Source organism: Cygnus olor, chromosome 6 (assembly GCF_009769625.2).
Source record: "Cygnus olor isolate bCygOlo1 chromosome 6, bCygOlo1.pri.v2, whole genome shotgun sequence".
Taxonomy (NCBI): domain Eukaryota; kingdom Metazoa; phylum Chordata; class Aves; order Anseriformes; family Anatidae; genus Cygnus; species Cygnus olor.
The window spans coordinates 33618644-33632415 of record NC_049174.1 but is presented as its reverse complement, the minus strand read 5'-3'; the positions used below and the strand labels follow the sequence as shown (position 1 = coordinate 33632415).

General features: G+C 36.9%; 1 protein-coding gene across 1 annotated transcript in view; it reads left to right on the top strand.

The window, feature by feature from the left end:
- The window catches only part of DARS1 (aspartyl-tRNA synthetase 1), a 39388-nt gene extending 29210 nt beyond the window's left edge, over positions 1-10178 (top strand). Inside the window, exons 9-16 of the mRNA XM_040561816.1 lie at positions 1849-1983; positions 3138-3285; positions 4266-4412; positions 5416-5458; positions 6115-6195; positions 6849-6960; positions 7856-7927; positions 9758-10178. Of these exons, the coding sequence (XP_040417750.1) occupies positions 1849-1983; positions 3138-3285; positions 4266-4412; positions 5416-5458; positions 6115-6195; positions 6849-6960; positions 7856-7927; positions 9758-9849 (830 nt within the window). The 3' untranslated portion in view covers positions 9850-10178. The remainder of the gene's footprint in view (positions 1-1848; positions 1984-3137; positions 3286-4265; positions 4413-5415; positions 5459-6114; positions 6196-6848; positions 6961-7855; positions 7928-9757) is intronic.
- Positions 10179-13772: the final 3594 nt, after the last annotated feature.

Here is a 13772-nt window from a genome sequence, read left to right as displayed (position 1 = left end):
AGCAAACAAAGGAAGTATGGAAGTTGTTCTTCATTCTTCTCCTGACTTTGGATGCTAAAAGATTGACAAGACAAATACTATATATACCTGATTTACCTACTCGGCAGTACCTTTAAAGTTTTAATTTGTATAAATATGGATTCCTGATCATAGGCATTGTTCTTCAGATCAGTCTTCTTAGTTTGAGTCTAAAATTCCATTCCCAGTATTGAAATAAATTCTAAATTAAGACTAAAAGCAGCTTGCATCATAAAGAAGCTACAACACACCATGGTATAAGATGATGGCAGTGAATACAGTGTGTCACTTCTGTACCAATGAATATATGGCTGAGTGAAGGATCAGTAGCATCATTTTTCTGTTAGTATGGTCAAACAGTTTTAGCCTGACTAAAAGTCTGGCAGTGTTGATTTTGCTTCTGATTCTGTTGCTGATCTCTGCTATATTGTGAAAATCTCCAATTTACGGGTGGATGTTTTTTCTTCCATCTTATTGGTGTGCTTTGAGGTGTTACTGATGTCACTAAGACACACGACATGTAAAATGTTACTGGAGGGCAGAACGTTTGTATTATTCTCATTGTGTGTGTTCGTTCTATGCATTCCTTCTGCCTACTGAGTTTTATACCTCTGTATTTATATTTTTGGAGACAGCTCTTGATTGAGATGAAACCAGGACTTTTTAAGAAAATTAATGCAAGCAACTATTCTTACAATATGGAAAGTATCACTGAAGATAGGATAACTTTTTTTTTCCCTGCAGAGACAGTTGAAATATCATGAAGTGTTAAAGACTCCCAGGCAGCCAGTTTATTTATGGAGGACCTTTGAGGAAGTGTGCTATTCTTACTGTGCAATGTACCATTGAAAGCAAGCAAGCAAGCATCCTATTGTTTGAATGAGATAATGTTTTGCAAAAATAACTAAGTTAAATCAATGCAGTCCTTACTAAACTTCGAAGCTACATATCATAGCTGTTTTAAGATTTGAGATTTAAAAGGTTACCTGTATTCAAAAATAACGAGTCACTGAAACTATTTCAGTGGGAGTAGTGGTGATGAAAGAAAAGAAAAATTATAGTGGAAGGGCTAGTAATAATAGTAATTAGCACTTTGTTTAGTGTTATCTTAACGTAAGAATCTTCAAAGACTATTAAGTAATGTTACTCTCTGATGCACTTTTGTCAGTATGGTAGGCAACTGTAACTCTTATACTACAGGCTGGGAAATGGAAATTGACTCAGCTTTGGTAGGCACTTCACTATGAGGGGTTCAAATGCACGTGTTCTTGGCTAGTGTTCTCCTGGTAACTTTCTGTGATAATTGTCTCAAACTGAGAGATAGCTTTATACCTTTGGCAGATGTCCTCTGGTAAACCTAGTTTGGGCTCTGAGATACATTAGTGCCTTCAGACAACTCAGACATTTGCCCAGTCCTCTGTTAGAAAGGACGGTCCTGGCAAAACAGGATGTGCCTCAGATCTCGGCCTCTGCAGTTAACTGTCTTTGAAGCTTGCATCGCGGATAAAGACTGGTTTCTACAGAAATGTTGGGCTGTAAGTAGATGTGGTGTGGTACAAGCATACATTCTCTGCTGTCCTCACTAAAAGGTGAGGGACGGCTGGGAATAGTAACATTGAACTATCCCAACTCAATTTGCAGATTTGCAAGACAATGTCTGACAGTCCTGAGCTGCAAAGCTTCCCTTAGCGTTAAGAAAGCGTATCTTTTTCCCTCTTACATGCTTTGTAGAAAAATCTCCTGCTTATCTTTAAACATAAGACTATCAGTCTACCTATATATTTTTTTATATTTTTATTTTAATAATTACTGTAAGCACTTGCTTTTCAGCTGCCAGTGAAGGAGGAGCCAATGTGTTTACTGTATCATACTTCAAAAGCAGTGCCTACCTGGCTCAGTCCCCGCAGCTGTACAAGCAGATGTGTATATGTGCTGACTTCGAAAAAGTTTTCTGTGTTGGGCCAGGTAAGAAAAACATTGGCTTATCCATATTATAACGTTTGCAGTGATGGCTTTTAGCAGTTACAAGTAAGATACCATGTAACTTGAAAGCCTTGAATGCTTTCACTTAATATGGTTTCACACACTGGACACAAATTTCAGTTGGGGTGACAAATGAGAATAAAGTTGACGGGGAGTTTGCTGAAGTAAAACTAAGATGCTGAAATACAGATGGAATTGTCTTCTCCAGTGCCTGCTGTTCTCTGGGGAGAAAGAATAGATAGAGTTGCACTGGAAGCTAATAGTATGATGGAGAACTTGGAATAACACTGCAATTACTGAAGCCATGTTTTCCTATTAAGCATGCTTTAGTTGCCCAGTAGTAAGCAGCTAAAATAGGCAAGCAAAGTTTTATGTACTTCACATTCCATATTAACAAGTACTTATCCCATGCTCTTGTGTATGTACCAAACAGCGTTATTTAGAAAATGTGTACTTGTAACTGGGCTGTCAGTAAATAATCCAAATTTAATATTTCCTTGTCTCATGCTATGTCTTTCCCATAAGCTGATAGGATGTTGCCTTTTTAGGTGGTAACAAAGCATCTTTTGCTAAGACATCAAAGACAGGTTTAAAGATATGTAAAGTGAAAATGCTGGAAAACAAATCAGTAACAGCATGTAAAACTAAAAAAAAAAAAAAGCAAGTAATTCACAAGACCTTAAATGTCTCATTAATTACTAACACGAGTCGTGTTTTTTAGGAAGGCATGTTTATATATCAGACTCATATACCTGAAAAAAAAAATCAGAACATTCACACGCATACAAGTATGTTTCCTGTGAAAAAGGTAGTTTTCAAATCTGAGAGTTCTTGTGTGTGCCTGAAGGCTTGTCTGTTTTTCCCACTTCTGTTTGTTAGTGTGACAAGAGGTACTACCTCTCTGCAAGTCTTGTCTGTCTTGTATCCTTTGACCACCGCAGCTAAAATAATGCTGTCACTGCTATTAGAAATGATGCTTTGAGGCAGCTAGTTTTCTTTTTGTTTCTCAGTAAGAATTGTCATGTCTAGAGACAGCATTGTCTGTGGTCCAATTACTGATGTTTGTTTGTCCATGTTATTTTTTCAAAATGGAATTACAATTTCAGGTCAGTTAGAATTTCTGTTTAATTTTACAGTTTTTAGAGCTGAGGACTCCAATACACACAGACACCTGACCGAGTTTGTTGGTCTGGATATTGAAATGGCTTTTAACTATCACTATCATGAAGTGGTAGATGAGATTGCAGATACCATGGTGCAGATATTCAAGGGACTTCAGGAGAGGTAACGAGAACATTTTCCATTTCATGAGCAACTTCATTTGTTTGAAATCTCTTGCACTGTGGTATCAAATGGGTAAGCATTTTGTCCTCAGCCTGTCAGATAATCAGTCATTAGTAACCTGATTTACAACAAGAGAACTTCAAACGCTGTTTTGCTCCTAACCATTTCTTTGTACCCGACTTTAAAAGTTTGCTAAAACCATAGGCCAGTAAATTGTCTGTTTTTAGCCAAACTTGAATTTCCTACAGTATGCCAGTTTGTGCCACAAAAACTTGCTGTTCATTGTTGAATGGGCTTCCTAATACAAATGATCCATCATTAAAATAAAATATCCTTCCTGTTGTGCCACTACAGGTAGACTGATCGTTCTGTTTTGAAATTAAGATTAATATTAACTGTTTAAGGTGGCTTTCCTGAATCAAATTTATTGTAACAGCCCGCGTCTCTGCCATGACAGCAACAAAGACTATTCTCCATTATTCATAGTCTAACTCATTAAAAAGCCAGGCCAGAAGTTTAGGAAGTGGTTTTCATTTGCTTACAAGTTAGACTATATTTTGCCAGCAGAAATGCAAATCTTTTCATCAGTCTAGAAAGAAATTTCTCTTTTATATTCGAAATAGAGTATTACTTAAATCAAAGGAGAACCCAGCTGAAGATTACAAATCAAAGGGTTGGTTTCTAGATGTCTTAACTGTGAAAATTTGACCTAGTCAATTATTTCTTACAAAAGGAGTAAAACAGAAGTAATAGTAAAATATTAACACGTATATCATTGGATTGCATTAATTTACGTGAAACGTTTCCTTGGGATTATACAGAACTTCTCCAGAAGATGCTTTAAAAAAGGTTTTTATGTTGCAAGAGGGACCTCTTGTGGCAGACTTGTATTCTTCTTGTATCTAATCGTTATTTTGCATTGACCATACATTTCTTAATTATTTTGTATTTTGCTTCTATCCTTGTTTTCTTCTGTATAGATTCCAAACTGAAATTCAGACGGTGAACAAACAGTTCCCATGTGAGCCATTTAAGTTCTTGGAGCCAACTCTGAGACTGGAATACCGTGAAGGTGTGGCCATGCTTAGGGAGGCTGGTGTTGAGATGGGTGATGAAGACGACCTGAGGTACTTTGGCAATGCCCAAATGTGTCAGTCGAACTTAAGGTTTAAGTCCTGTACTGTGCAACTGAGCCCTCAAGAAGGAACTGCAAACTTTGAGAGGAATAAACAGCACTTATATCCAGATCTCTTGACAAAGAAATGAATGGATATAGAAGTAGTCCTTTCTCTTATTGTAGGCTATACATATAAACTCTGAGATTAAAAAAACTAAAACTTACAACATGAAGTGAGAGGAACTTGAACCTTCTAAGATCAGAAGAAGCGCTTTTTTTATATAACAATTGCAGTCCTTCATGTGAATTGACATACGTATTTGGATAGGATTAAACAAAAAGATTCTTCAGTCTTAAGGTCTTTCTTTTCAGTAATGCCTTCCCATTTCCTTTTTCCACCTCTGAGGAAAATGGTTAAGCAGTTGATTGCATTCCCATTGATTGGCTTGAAAGATGGTTTTAATTAACTGATTATATATAAATATTTCTGAAGATGCTTACTATGTTAAAACATTTCTTTTCTTTCCAATAATATATCCGGTACCATTAGGATAATATGTGATATTACAATTAAAGGAACTTTGTGTCAAAGAAATTTCAGTTGTAAGACCTCGCTATAGCAAAATAATTTCCTTGTTAGCTGCTTAGAGCATTTCTCACTGTGTCTAAAAAGAAATCACTGCACAAGATGTATGCCCATATGAAACAGAGTACACGATTATTCAGTAATATGAATACAGTGACTAGAAAGTAGTTATAATAAGAACAAGAATATTGTTAGGTATCAGTTAATTTAAGGGACTCCTAGGACCCATACAAAGTGCTTAGGAACAGAAATAAATGTACTTGATTTTTGAAATTTGTTTGCACAATCCAAAACACACAGAAACAAAGAATACATTTTCTAAAGGACAGACTGAAGCAAATCTGTAGCTTGATCTTTTTAGCTTTACAAAGTATATAATCAGTAAAAGTTTAAATCACTTAATTGTAATGGTGATAATCTTTTTCAGCACACCTAATGAAAAGCTCCTGGGACGCCTGGTAAAGGAAAAGGTAATGATTATTTTAGAATAAATATGTTTGTCATTGAATTTGAAGCCTGATATAGTGGAATCACTGGGTACATATAAATGGCTGCTTCGTGTAAAATAATTTTTTACTCACTGATTAAGAAAACAGTATCAACATGCAGAAGTTGTGAAGAATTTGTGATTAGCATAAGCATTTCTTAATTGTCTGACTGCATTACAATTTTGTTTTTGCCAACAGTTTTGCCAACATCTACCAACAGTTTTGTCTTATTAATAATCTATTCCAAACTATTTTCAATCTTTTATTATTTCTATTGAATACACCAAACAGGATAGTACTTCCAAAAAAAGCATTTCTTAGGATAATTAAAAACCAGTAGAACAGATTCTAACTAAGTCTTCAGGAAAAAATGAGATCTCGGGAGGGGGAGGGCTATTATTTTGGCAAGACGTTTTGCTGCTAAAAATTTTTAAGTTCACAATAGAAGCAGCATTGGGAAATGGATAAATAATATACTACTTCTACTGATAACTCATTTTTGAAGATAATACTGTCAAATTTGTGCAAAGTTATTGGATTTTTTTAAGATTTCAAAGATTCGCTGATTGTGTGGAATATTAATTTGTTCTTTACGTTGTTTTTACTTGTGCTAACTTCTGAAAATCATCATTTTTCAGTATGACACAGATTTCTATATTCTTGACAAATACCCTCTTGCTGTGAGGCCTTTTTATACAATGCCAGACCCAGTAAACCCTGTAAGTAAAGTTCTTTGTCGATGTCTGTGGGGTTTTTTTGAAGTTGAAATTACTTTGTATAGGGGTAACTTGACAGAATAGATAAAGTGTTTTTATATGATCTGTAGTAATTGAAATTCTGGTAACAAGAGTAGGTCAGTTGTACGTGGCCCATAAAGTGTTTACAGTTACCCTTCACCAGTGAAAACATACGAGAAAGAAATATATATAGCTGAAATTGGAGGATCTTTACTGAAGAGATCTCCACGGCCACTAGAAGAGATCTCCAGTTCCTCCATCACTAAAAAGAGACAAAAACATTCTTCGAGGGCAACAGACAGTTCAACAGAAATCCACTTTTTTTACATTGATAGAAAATTCCCCAGTTTATTCCAGAATCCAGAGTAAATATCTTTACAGCATCTTTTGCTTGGATTACTGCCTGCAAATGCGATGTCTTTTTCAAAGAGTGTGTGGATGAACTTTGTTTTTTTTAAATCGACTCCAATCGAATGAGGGGAGACAGTGTACTCTAATTCTAGGGCAGACTCAAATACATTGCACTGTTACTACATTGCTTTGGATATCTAAGTGAAGTTACTGAGAGGTGTGTATTTGCCACCTAAGGATGGAGCAGCTTTAGACAGGAAATAAACTAATCTTTGTCTTTCCAGAAAAACTCTAACTCTTACGATATGTTCATGAGGGGAGAAGAGATTTTGTCTGGAGCTCAGAGAATTCACGATCCTCAGCTGCTGACAGAAAGAGCCCAGCATCACGGCATTGGTAACAAGATAAACAACTTAAAGCTCAGTTTAAAAGATTATAAATCGTGATTGGATTAGTTTCGTTTAGAGGAAGAATTTGAGGCAGAATTTAATATGTGGCAGTAATGCTAAAATCACAACGCTGTTTCATGCATAATGTTAATCCATCTAATTGTTCAACCATTTTAATCTAGAGTGGTGGTATTAAGAAACTAATTAGTTTCCCAGCAACACCTTGATGAAAAGGGATTGTTTCCAAGCGCTTTAGAGAGGACGTAACACAGGAAATACCTTCAATAGAAGGAGGGAAGGCAAACAAGTCTCATTCTGTACTCTCACAGACTTCTTGTGGAGTACTCCAGCAGAGTGGTTGGTTGTCCCTTTTATATCTTGAACTGAGAGGAAATAAGCAATAAGTGGTGAAATTTAAGGATAAGGCTGCCTAATAGTAAAAGGATAGAAGAGTAAATTAGGTAGAGATCAGGAATGTAAAGTGTAGATTGAAATCATGCTTTCAGTGGATGGTGAAGTGAAACGTCAAGAAGATACTAGCAAAAAAGGAGTAGCTCCCACTGTAGCAAGAGAGAGAAACAGTTGTTAAATCATTACTTTCTCATTGCAGTTTATTCACGAATTCTCTAGTTTTCGTAAATTATGACGAACAGTTAGGCCTAGCTCTTACTCAGTTCTAGAATTCCTTCCCTGATTAAATTATTAACAGTAATAGAATAAAATTGCTACAGGCATAACTTCCAGACATTGCTGGGTAATTTATTTGCACTTTGAGTGAAACCCACTGTTAGTTTTTAAGTCACCTTGATAAATTTTTTGTTTTGTTTGCAGTCCCCTAGTCACTTATGTGTTTCTCACCTGTTTAATGAACCCCAAGCCAAATACACCTTTTTCTTGTCTAGATCTGGAGAAAATAAAGGCATATATCGATTCCTTTCGGTTTGGTGCACCTCCACATGCTGGTGGTGGTATAGGTAAGTGTGTTTATTTTATTATATTCTGTGTTAGCTTGACCTTAACTTAAACTGTTTAGTCTCTATCAGGGTTCAATATAAAATTCATAGTAGTAATCTTGTTAGGAAAATGTGTGGAAATGTTTATCCTGAGGAATTTAAGGAGAGAAGCTAAACAGTAAGATGTAATGGCAAAAAATAATGGCACAGTGTGCCAAGCTTAAAAGGTAGGTGATCACAAGAGAAAATACACTGATTTATTAGCCTAGCAGGTCACCTTCAAATTTTACCAAAGAGAAAACTGTAAGGAGGCAAGAAAATACTGCATTATGTATGGATATATCACAGTCTACTAATACCAGAAGCCGCTGGTATCTTAATGCATTTGATGAAGCTGTTGTGCAGTGAAGAGAAACAAGTGATTGCTTCTGTCTTTATTCACTGCGATTTGACTGAATGTTACTGATTAACTTTGGCTGATGCTAATAGTTTCTGCAAAGGTATTGATGTCTACAGCCTTCCTGTCTTGGGTGCGAGCATTTTACATACTAAAATGAACAAAGAGTTTTTTCATAACTTAGTGATAACAATTTTAAGTTATAGACATTGCTTTCATTAGCAGAATGAAATCTCTTTATGCATGTGGAAATAAGATACTTTATTAGGTCCTGAGCAATATGCACAGTGATTTCTTTGATTCAGTCTTTCTGCATTTGCCTCACATTGGTAAGGTACGCTTAATATATTCCTGGCACGTTAAGAGAACAACCTCCTAAGTATGCCTTTAGTAAATGTGTTGAAATGCAATATGCTTTTGGGACAGCTGTTTTGAAATACTTAAAAGATGTTAGCATTAGTGATCATCAGCGTTTGTAGACAATCCCCAATCATTTAGGCCAGTCACAACTGATATCAAGGAAGCTGAAGCTGTGTCTTTTCTGCAATGTAAATGCTCCTCTTCACACATCCCAGAGGCCAGGCCCAAGTATCAGCCAAACCAAAGATGCTGTGAGAATGATCACTGTTCTCTAGTTGTTTTAGCTGGAAATTTTAACACAGGAGGAGTGTGTGAATAATAGGCATCTGGGTTTTAACGTCAGTATGGCTGGGGTGCATATCTAGCCCCATGGATGTGGAAGTCTTCACACGTTCCACGGTATGTGCATAACCTCTGAGGTTTCAGAAAGAAAGAACGCAATGACCAGTGAAGTATTTATTATCATAAAGATATCAGCAAATAGTTACGTGGGTACATAGTGCTGAATCTATATTCCTGCACTGTAGAGCATTTGGAATGAAATTCCCCAAGTAGATTTTTACTGTAGTTGCCTATGACAGTTAATGTCTCTGAAGTATTTGGTACCAGCGCTTAAGACTGCTTTGTTCTATCCTTCTGTAACTGTATTCAAGATACAGTTCTCCCAATTACTCCCTTTCCATTTCAATTTTCTGCACCATCTTTCAAGAAAGTCTGAAGTAATTCAAAAGAGAGTTGAGTCTCTACTACCATTGCTTATTGGTACATGTTTCAAATGAAGCCTGTGTCATGTCAGAAGGCACTGTATGTAAAACTTGTAATTTCTGCTTCTAGCTCTTTTCTGTAGTCAGATGTGTTAATGCACACATATCATAGAATCATTTCAGGTTGGAAAAGACCTCGAAGATCATCTAGTCCAACCTTTAACCTAGTACTGACAAGTCCACCACTAGACCATGCTACTGAAGACATGAGTCTTCGGTCGAACTATGTGAGGCTGGATGTAGCTATAAAGTACTTTCAGCTTCTTAAGAGTTTTGAACAAAAGACTTACCATACTGATGTTTTTGTTTTATTTTTTCCAATTGATGTAGGGCTGGAAAGAGTAACTATGCTGTACCTAGGGCTGCATAATGTTCGTCAGACCTCCATGTTCCCACGGGATCCCAAACGACTGACACCCTAACGAGACCTTCTGAAAGTTTGAGGTGATTTGCCCTGCGAATATGATTGTGAGCATATCTGTTGCTACTGATGAACCTGTATTGATCTAAGCATTATAATATGCAATAAAAGAAGATCATCTCATTTGCTAAAGTGCCACAATAATTTTTTTTTATTCTTTGGTATTTATTTAAAAAAAAAAATATTTTAACAGATCAAGACTTTGTATTGGCAACTGCACATTTTTAATGAAAATGTGATACTTTGAGCTAGTGTTCTAGTGTCACATTAAATTGTATCAAGTTTCTAAACATTTAAATAAATTATGCAATAAAAAATCTGCATTTTTAACTCATGTCAGCAAGCTTGAGTATTTTGGAGTACAGAAGTGGCTCAAAGCTGAAATAGCTGAATGCTTGCAATTCAAAAAGCAGGAGGAAACCAGCCAATTGTTAATTTACATGAGTATTAGGTAGAGAAGCAGGTGAGAAGTGGAACATTCTTAACAAAAAGTCTTAACAGATTGCAATAAATCTCTCAAAGTAAATTAGATACAGTATCTGTCTTTCTGGTTTTTGCTTTATATCCTCACAAGATAATCATGAATCGTTAACGTTGTTTTGAAACAAACAAAACTGATGCAATAACTGTCCAAAGTTTAAATTTATTTTTTGTCTTCACTTTTTTTTTGGAAGTTGTATAGAAGTCATGCCCGTTCTTTATTTTATGTTACTACTTGAGACTGGATAGGAGGTTATATACATTCATGGGATGCATGAGGGATATATAATCTCAGAAAATTAATGGATGGTGAATTTGAGAGCAGGTCACATGTTTGCAGGCCTCTATGATAACTAAGTAAATCAAGGAGGATCCCATGTATCTATTGCCAATGAAACGAAAGGAAATAATGTAAGCCAACCTATTTTATTTTTTTTCCATTTATAAATCCCACAAACTGTTTGAAAGTTGTACATCTAGAGAAATTGGGTGTTTCTGTAAGTCAGAGTACGTCTGAAATTCTAGACATCCCTTTTCTCAAATGAATCACCTCCTTGAACCTCATTTTGCAATGGCATGCAAACCTACTTCTCTTCCTCCTTTTTCCCAACCCCAAAGTTATGCCCTGCATTTTGTGAGGAACCACTGTGTTTGGAACTTTCTTTTATGTACTTTATCTGATGGTTGTTTTTCAAATTTAAAGCATTTAAGCATTGATACCAAAGAACAAAGGATTCCATTCCATGCTTGGGCCCTGCAATAGTTAGTCTGATTTTCGTACGTATCTGTGACTCCTGACTTAATTTTTGCTTAACATTTTCCATGCTAAAGAGTTTTCAGTAGGAGGTGTAGTTTAGACAGTCTGTGTTACTGTTACTACCTTGATTTTTAAATGTCAGAGAAGTCATATATCAGTTATGCTACAGAAAGGTCAGTGAGGCTGTGTATAAGTTGTGTAGAATTTCACAAAAGGGCAAATCATCTTTTGCAGCTGCCATTGAACAAGACTTAATTTTCATGTTTTGTGACAAGTTCTCCATTATAAAACAATCATTTTAGGAATACTAAAGGTCAGTTTGGTAAAGTACTGGAAATGTAAAAGTTAAACTTTGTTTAGAAGTCACACAATTCAAAGAATAACACATTTTGCAGCTTTGCTTATGAGTGTTATGCAATTAATTTACCATGGAATCTTCCCCAAATTATTTACTTTCATTTAAATTGTTACAGTGTACCCAGTTGTGCTTTACAAAGCTAAGTGGCTTATAAGTACAGCTTATCTTCACAGACTTATTAGTGATGAATCCAAGTTTCAAAACAGTTGTTTATTCAGCTAAGCCAACTGGAATTAATTTAATTACTTTTGTTCATACAGAGTTGGTAATATATTCCAGATTGGAAGCGCTTAAACCTAATAATAAGCAAAATTACTAGCTTCCATTTCATGCTAACAGAAAAAATACTCTGAGAATTAAGTTCATCGCTCTAGATGCGGCGGCAAGTTTTGTACATATGCTCCTGTAACAACTGTGCTTATCCCAGTTCTGTTAAGAGTTATTCAAGCTCATGTTTTAGTTTGATTTATTCACAGTAGCTGCAAAAGAACTCGAATTTGGCTGGAGGCCCCGATTCCTTTGTATGCAGAATTTTTTAATGCAATTTTTCACAGCTGAGAATAATTATGATCATAAATCAAAATGCAAAAATGCATTTGTCCTGGATGTCATTTAAAAAGGATACATCAGTGCTGCACAGTGTTAGAATTTGGTTAAAACTCTCCAAATCGTAATTCAGAACTACGTCTTGTTTTGATAGGTAGCAATCGTGGTTTGATAGTTCTGGAAAACCTGTGTAGTTCTTTATTTCCACTATTTCTAGCTGTAAGTTAGCATTTTACACAGTCCCAGTTGCTGCTGCTTTTCCACCAGTTAAGATGATTTTTTTCTTTCATGATGTACAGACGAAGATGATTATTATGGTGCAATTTTTTAAATACTTAGGAATAAAAATGATATAGTAAGGGATAGCCAGGGAGTCTTTGGTTATCAGCTAACACCAGAAAGCCTTAGTTTACTTCTGCAGTTTAACTACAACATTTTCCTGTGAAAGCTGTCTGAACCTGCCCACCAGGAGGGAGGACTTGTGCTAGTTTTCTGGAAGTTAGGTGCAGGACTGATGGCCAGTGGCTGTGCGCTGCCATTGTGGGGTAACCCCAGGAGGCAGCTAAGCACCACGCGGACTCCCTGCTATGTGAAAGCAAACTACGGCCTGCGCTCTGCTGCCAAAGGGATGGAGAAAAACGCACTGGCGGATCAGTTGGCCACCTTTGACTCCGTTTTATGCAGGAGTTCCAGCATGTCTGGTATGACAGTGGTTAACGGGCGTGACTTCATTCATAGTCCACTGTTAACCTCCAGCCTCTGTCAGACTCTTGCACTGGCCATACAGGATTGGGAAGGACGAGTGAGTCAAGGAATCAGCTCCTGGATGCGACTTAGGGAGCCTTGGAGGTGTGATGCTGGTGCACCATCGTGGGGGCCACTGGTACCCGCTTTGGTTCTTGCCATGTAGCAACCCCGCAACAGAAGGATCCTTCTCAAGGCTGGATGAGGTAGGCAGCTGTTTATTCTTGTTTGCACCTACAGCAGCTATACCAAAGGCACACTCATACCCCTTTGGATCCTTGAAGTACCCTTTTGGGATAGTGCCAGGGATATGTGGGGCCTCCAAATTGGCCACAATAGGGTGCTTTTGCCACTTGTTTCTCATCAGGCACACCTCGGCTTCCAACACAGACAACAACTGTGATCCCATTGTCACTCCAGAAATCCAGCCTCTTGCCCAGGCTATGTTTCAATGTCTGTTAGAGGTTTGATCCTACTGCAAGCTGGCACAGTCCTTCGGCGGTGCTAGGTGTGGAGTTGGAACCCACATGGACAGACATCCATTGCATCAGTATCCAAAAGAGGAGAGGTGTCCTTGGCCCATCTGCTGGTTCTGGGGAATTGCTTGACAGCAACTGGAACAGTAATCTGCTTGGACGCATCCACTTTAGCCACTGTCTTTTCCCTCTAAGTGCTGATCTCCATTTTTTATTTATGTACTTAGAAAATAGGCATTGATTTGGTTCCACCCATGATTACGAAAGTTGCTAAGCTTGTTCTTTTACAGTTTCGTATTAGTGAAAGAACTTCATTATGAAGGAAAATCACTGAACTCACTGAAGCATAGCTTACAGTGAAAAAGATAAAATAATAAATATCTGGGCAATACAGAATCTAGTGCCTGCTTTGTATTTATGTTTCTAAGAGTCTGTCCATAGACATGAGGAAAGTACTGTTAATGACCTAGAGATTAAAAGCAAGCAAAAATGATGAACAAGTGTCTGTTTTAAACTACCTCTGATTTCACCTTTTTGCTTCAGCCTTTTCCTTTTATTGATGA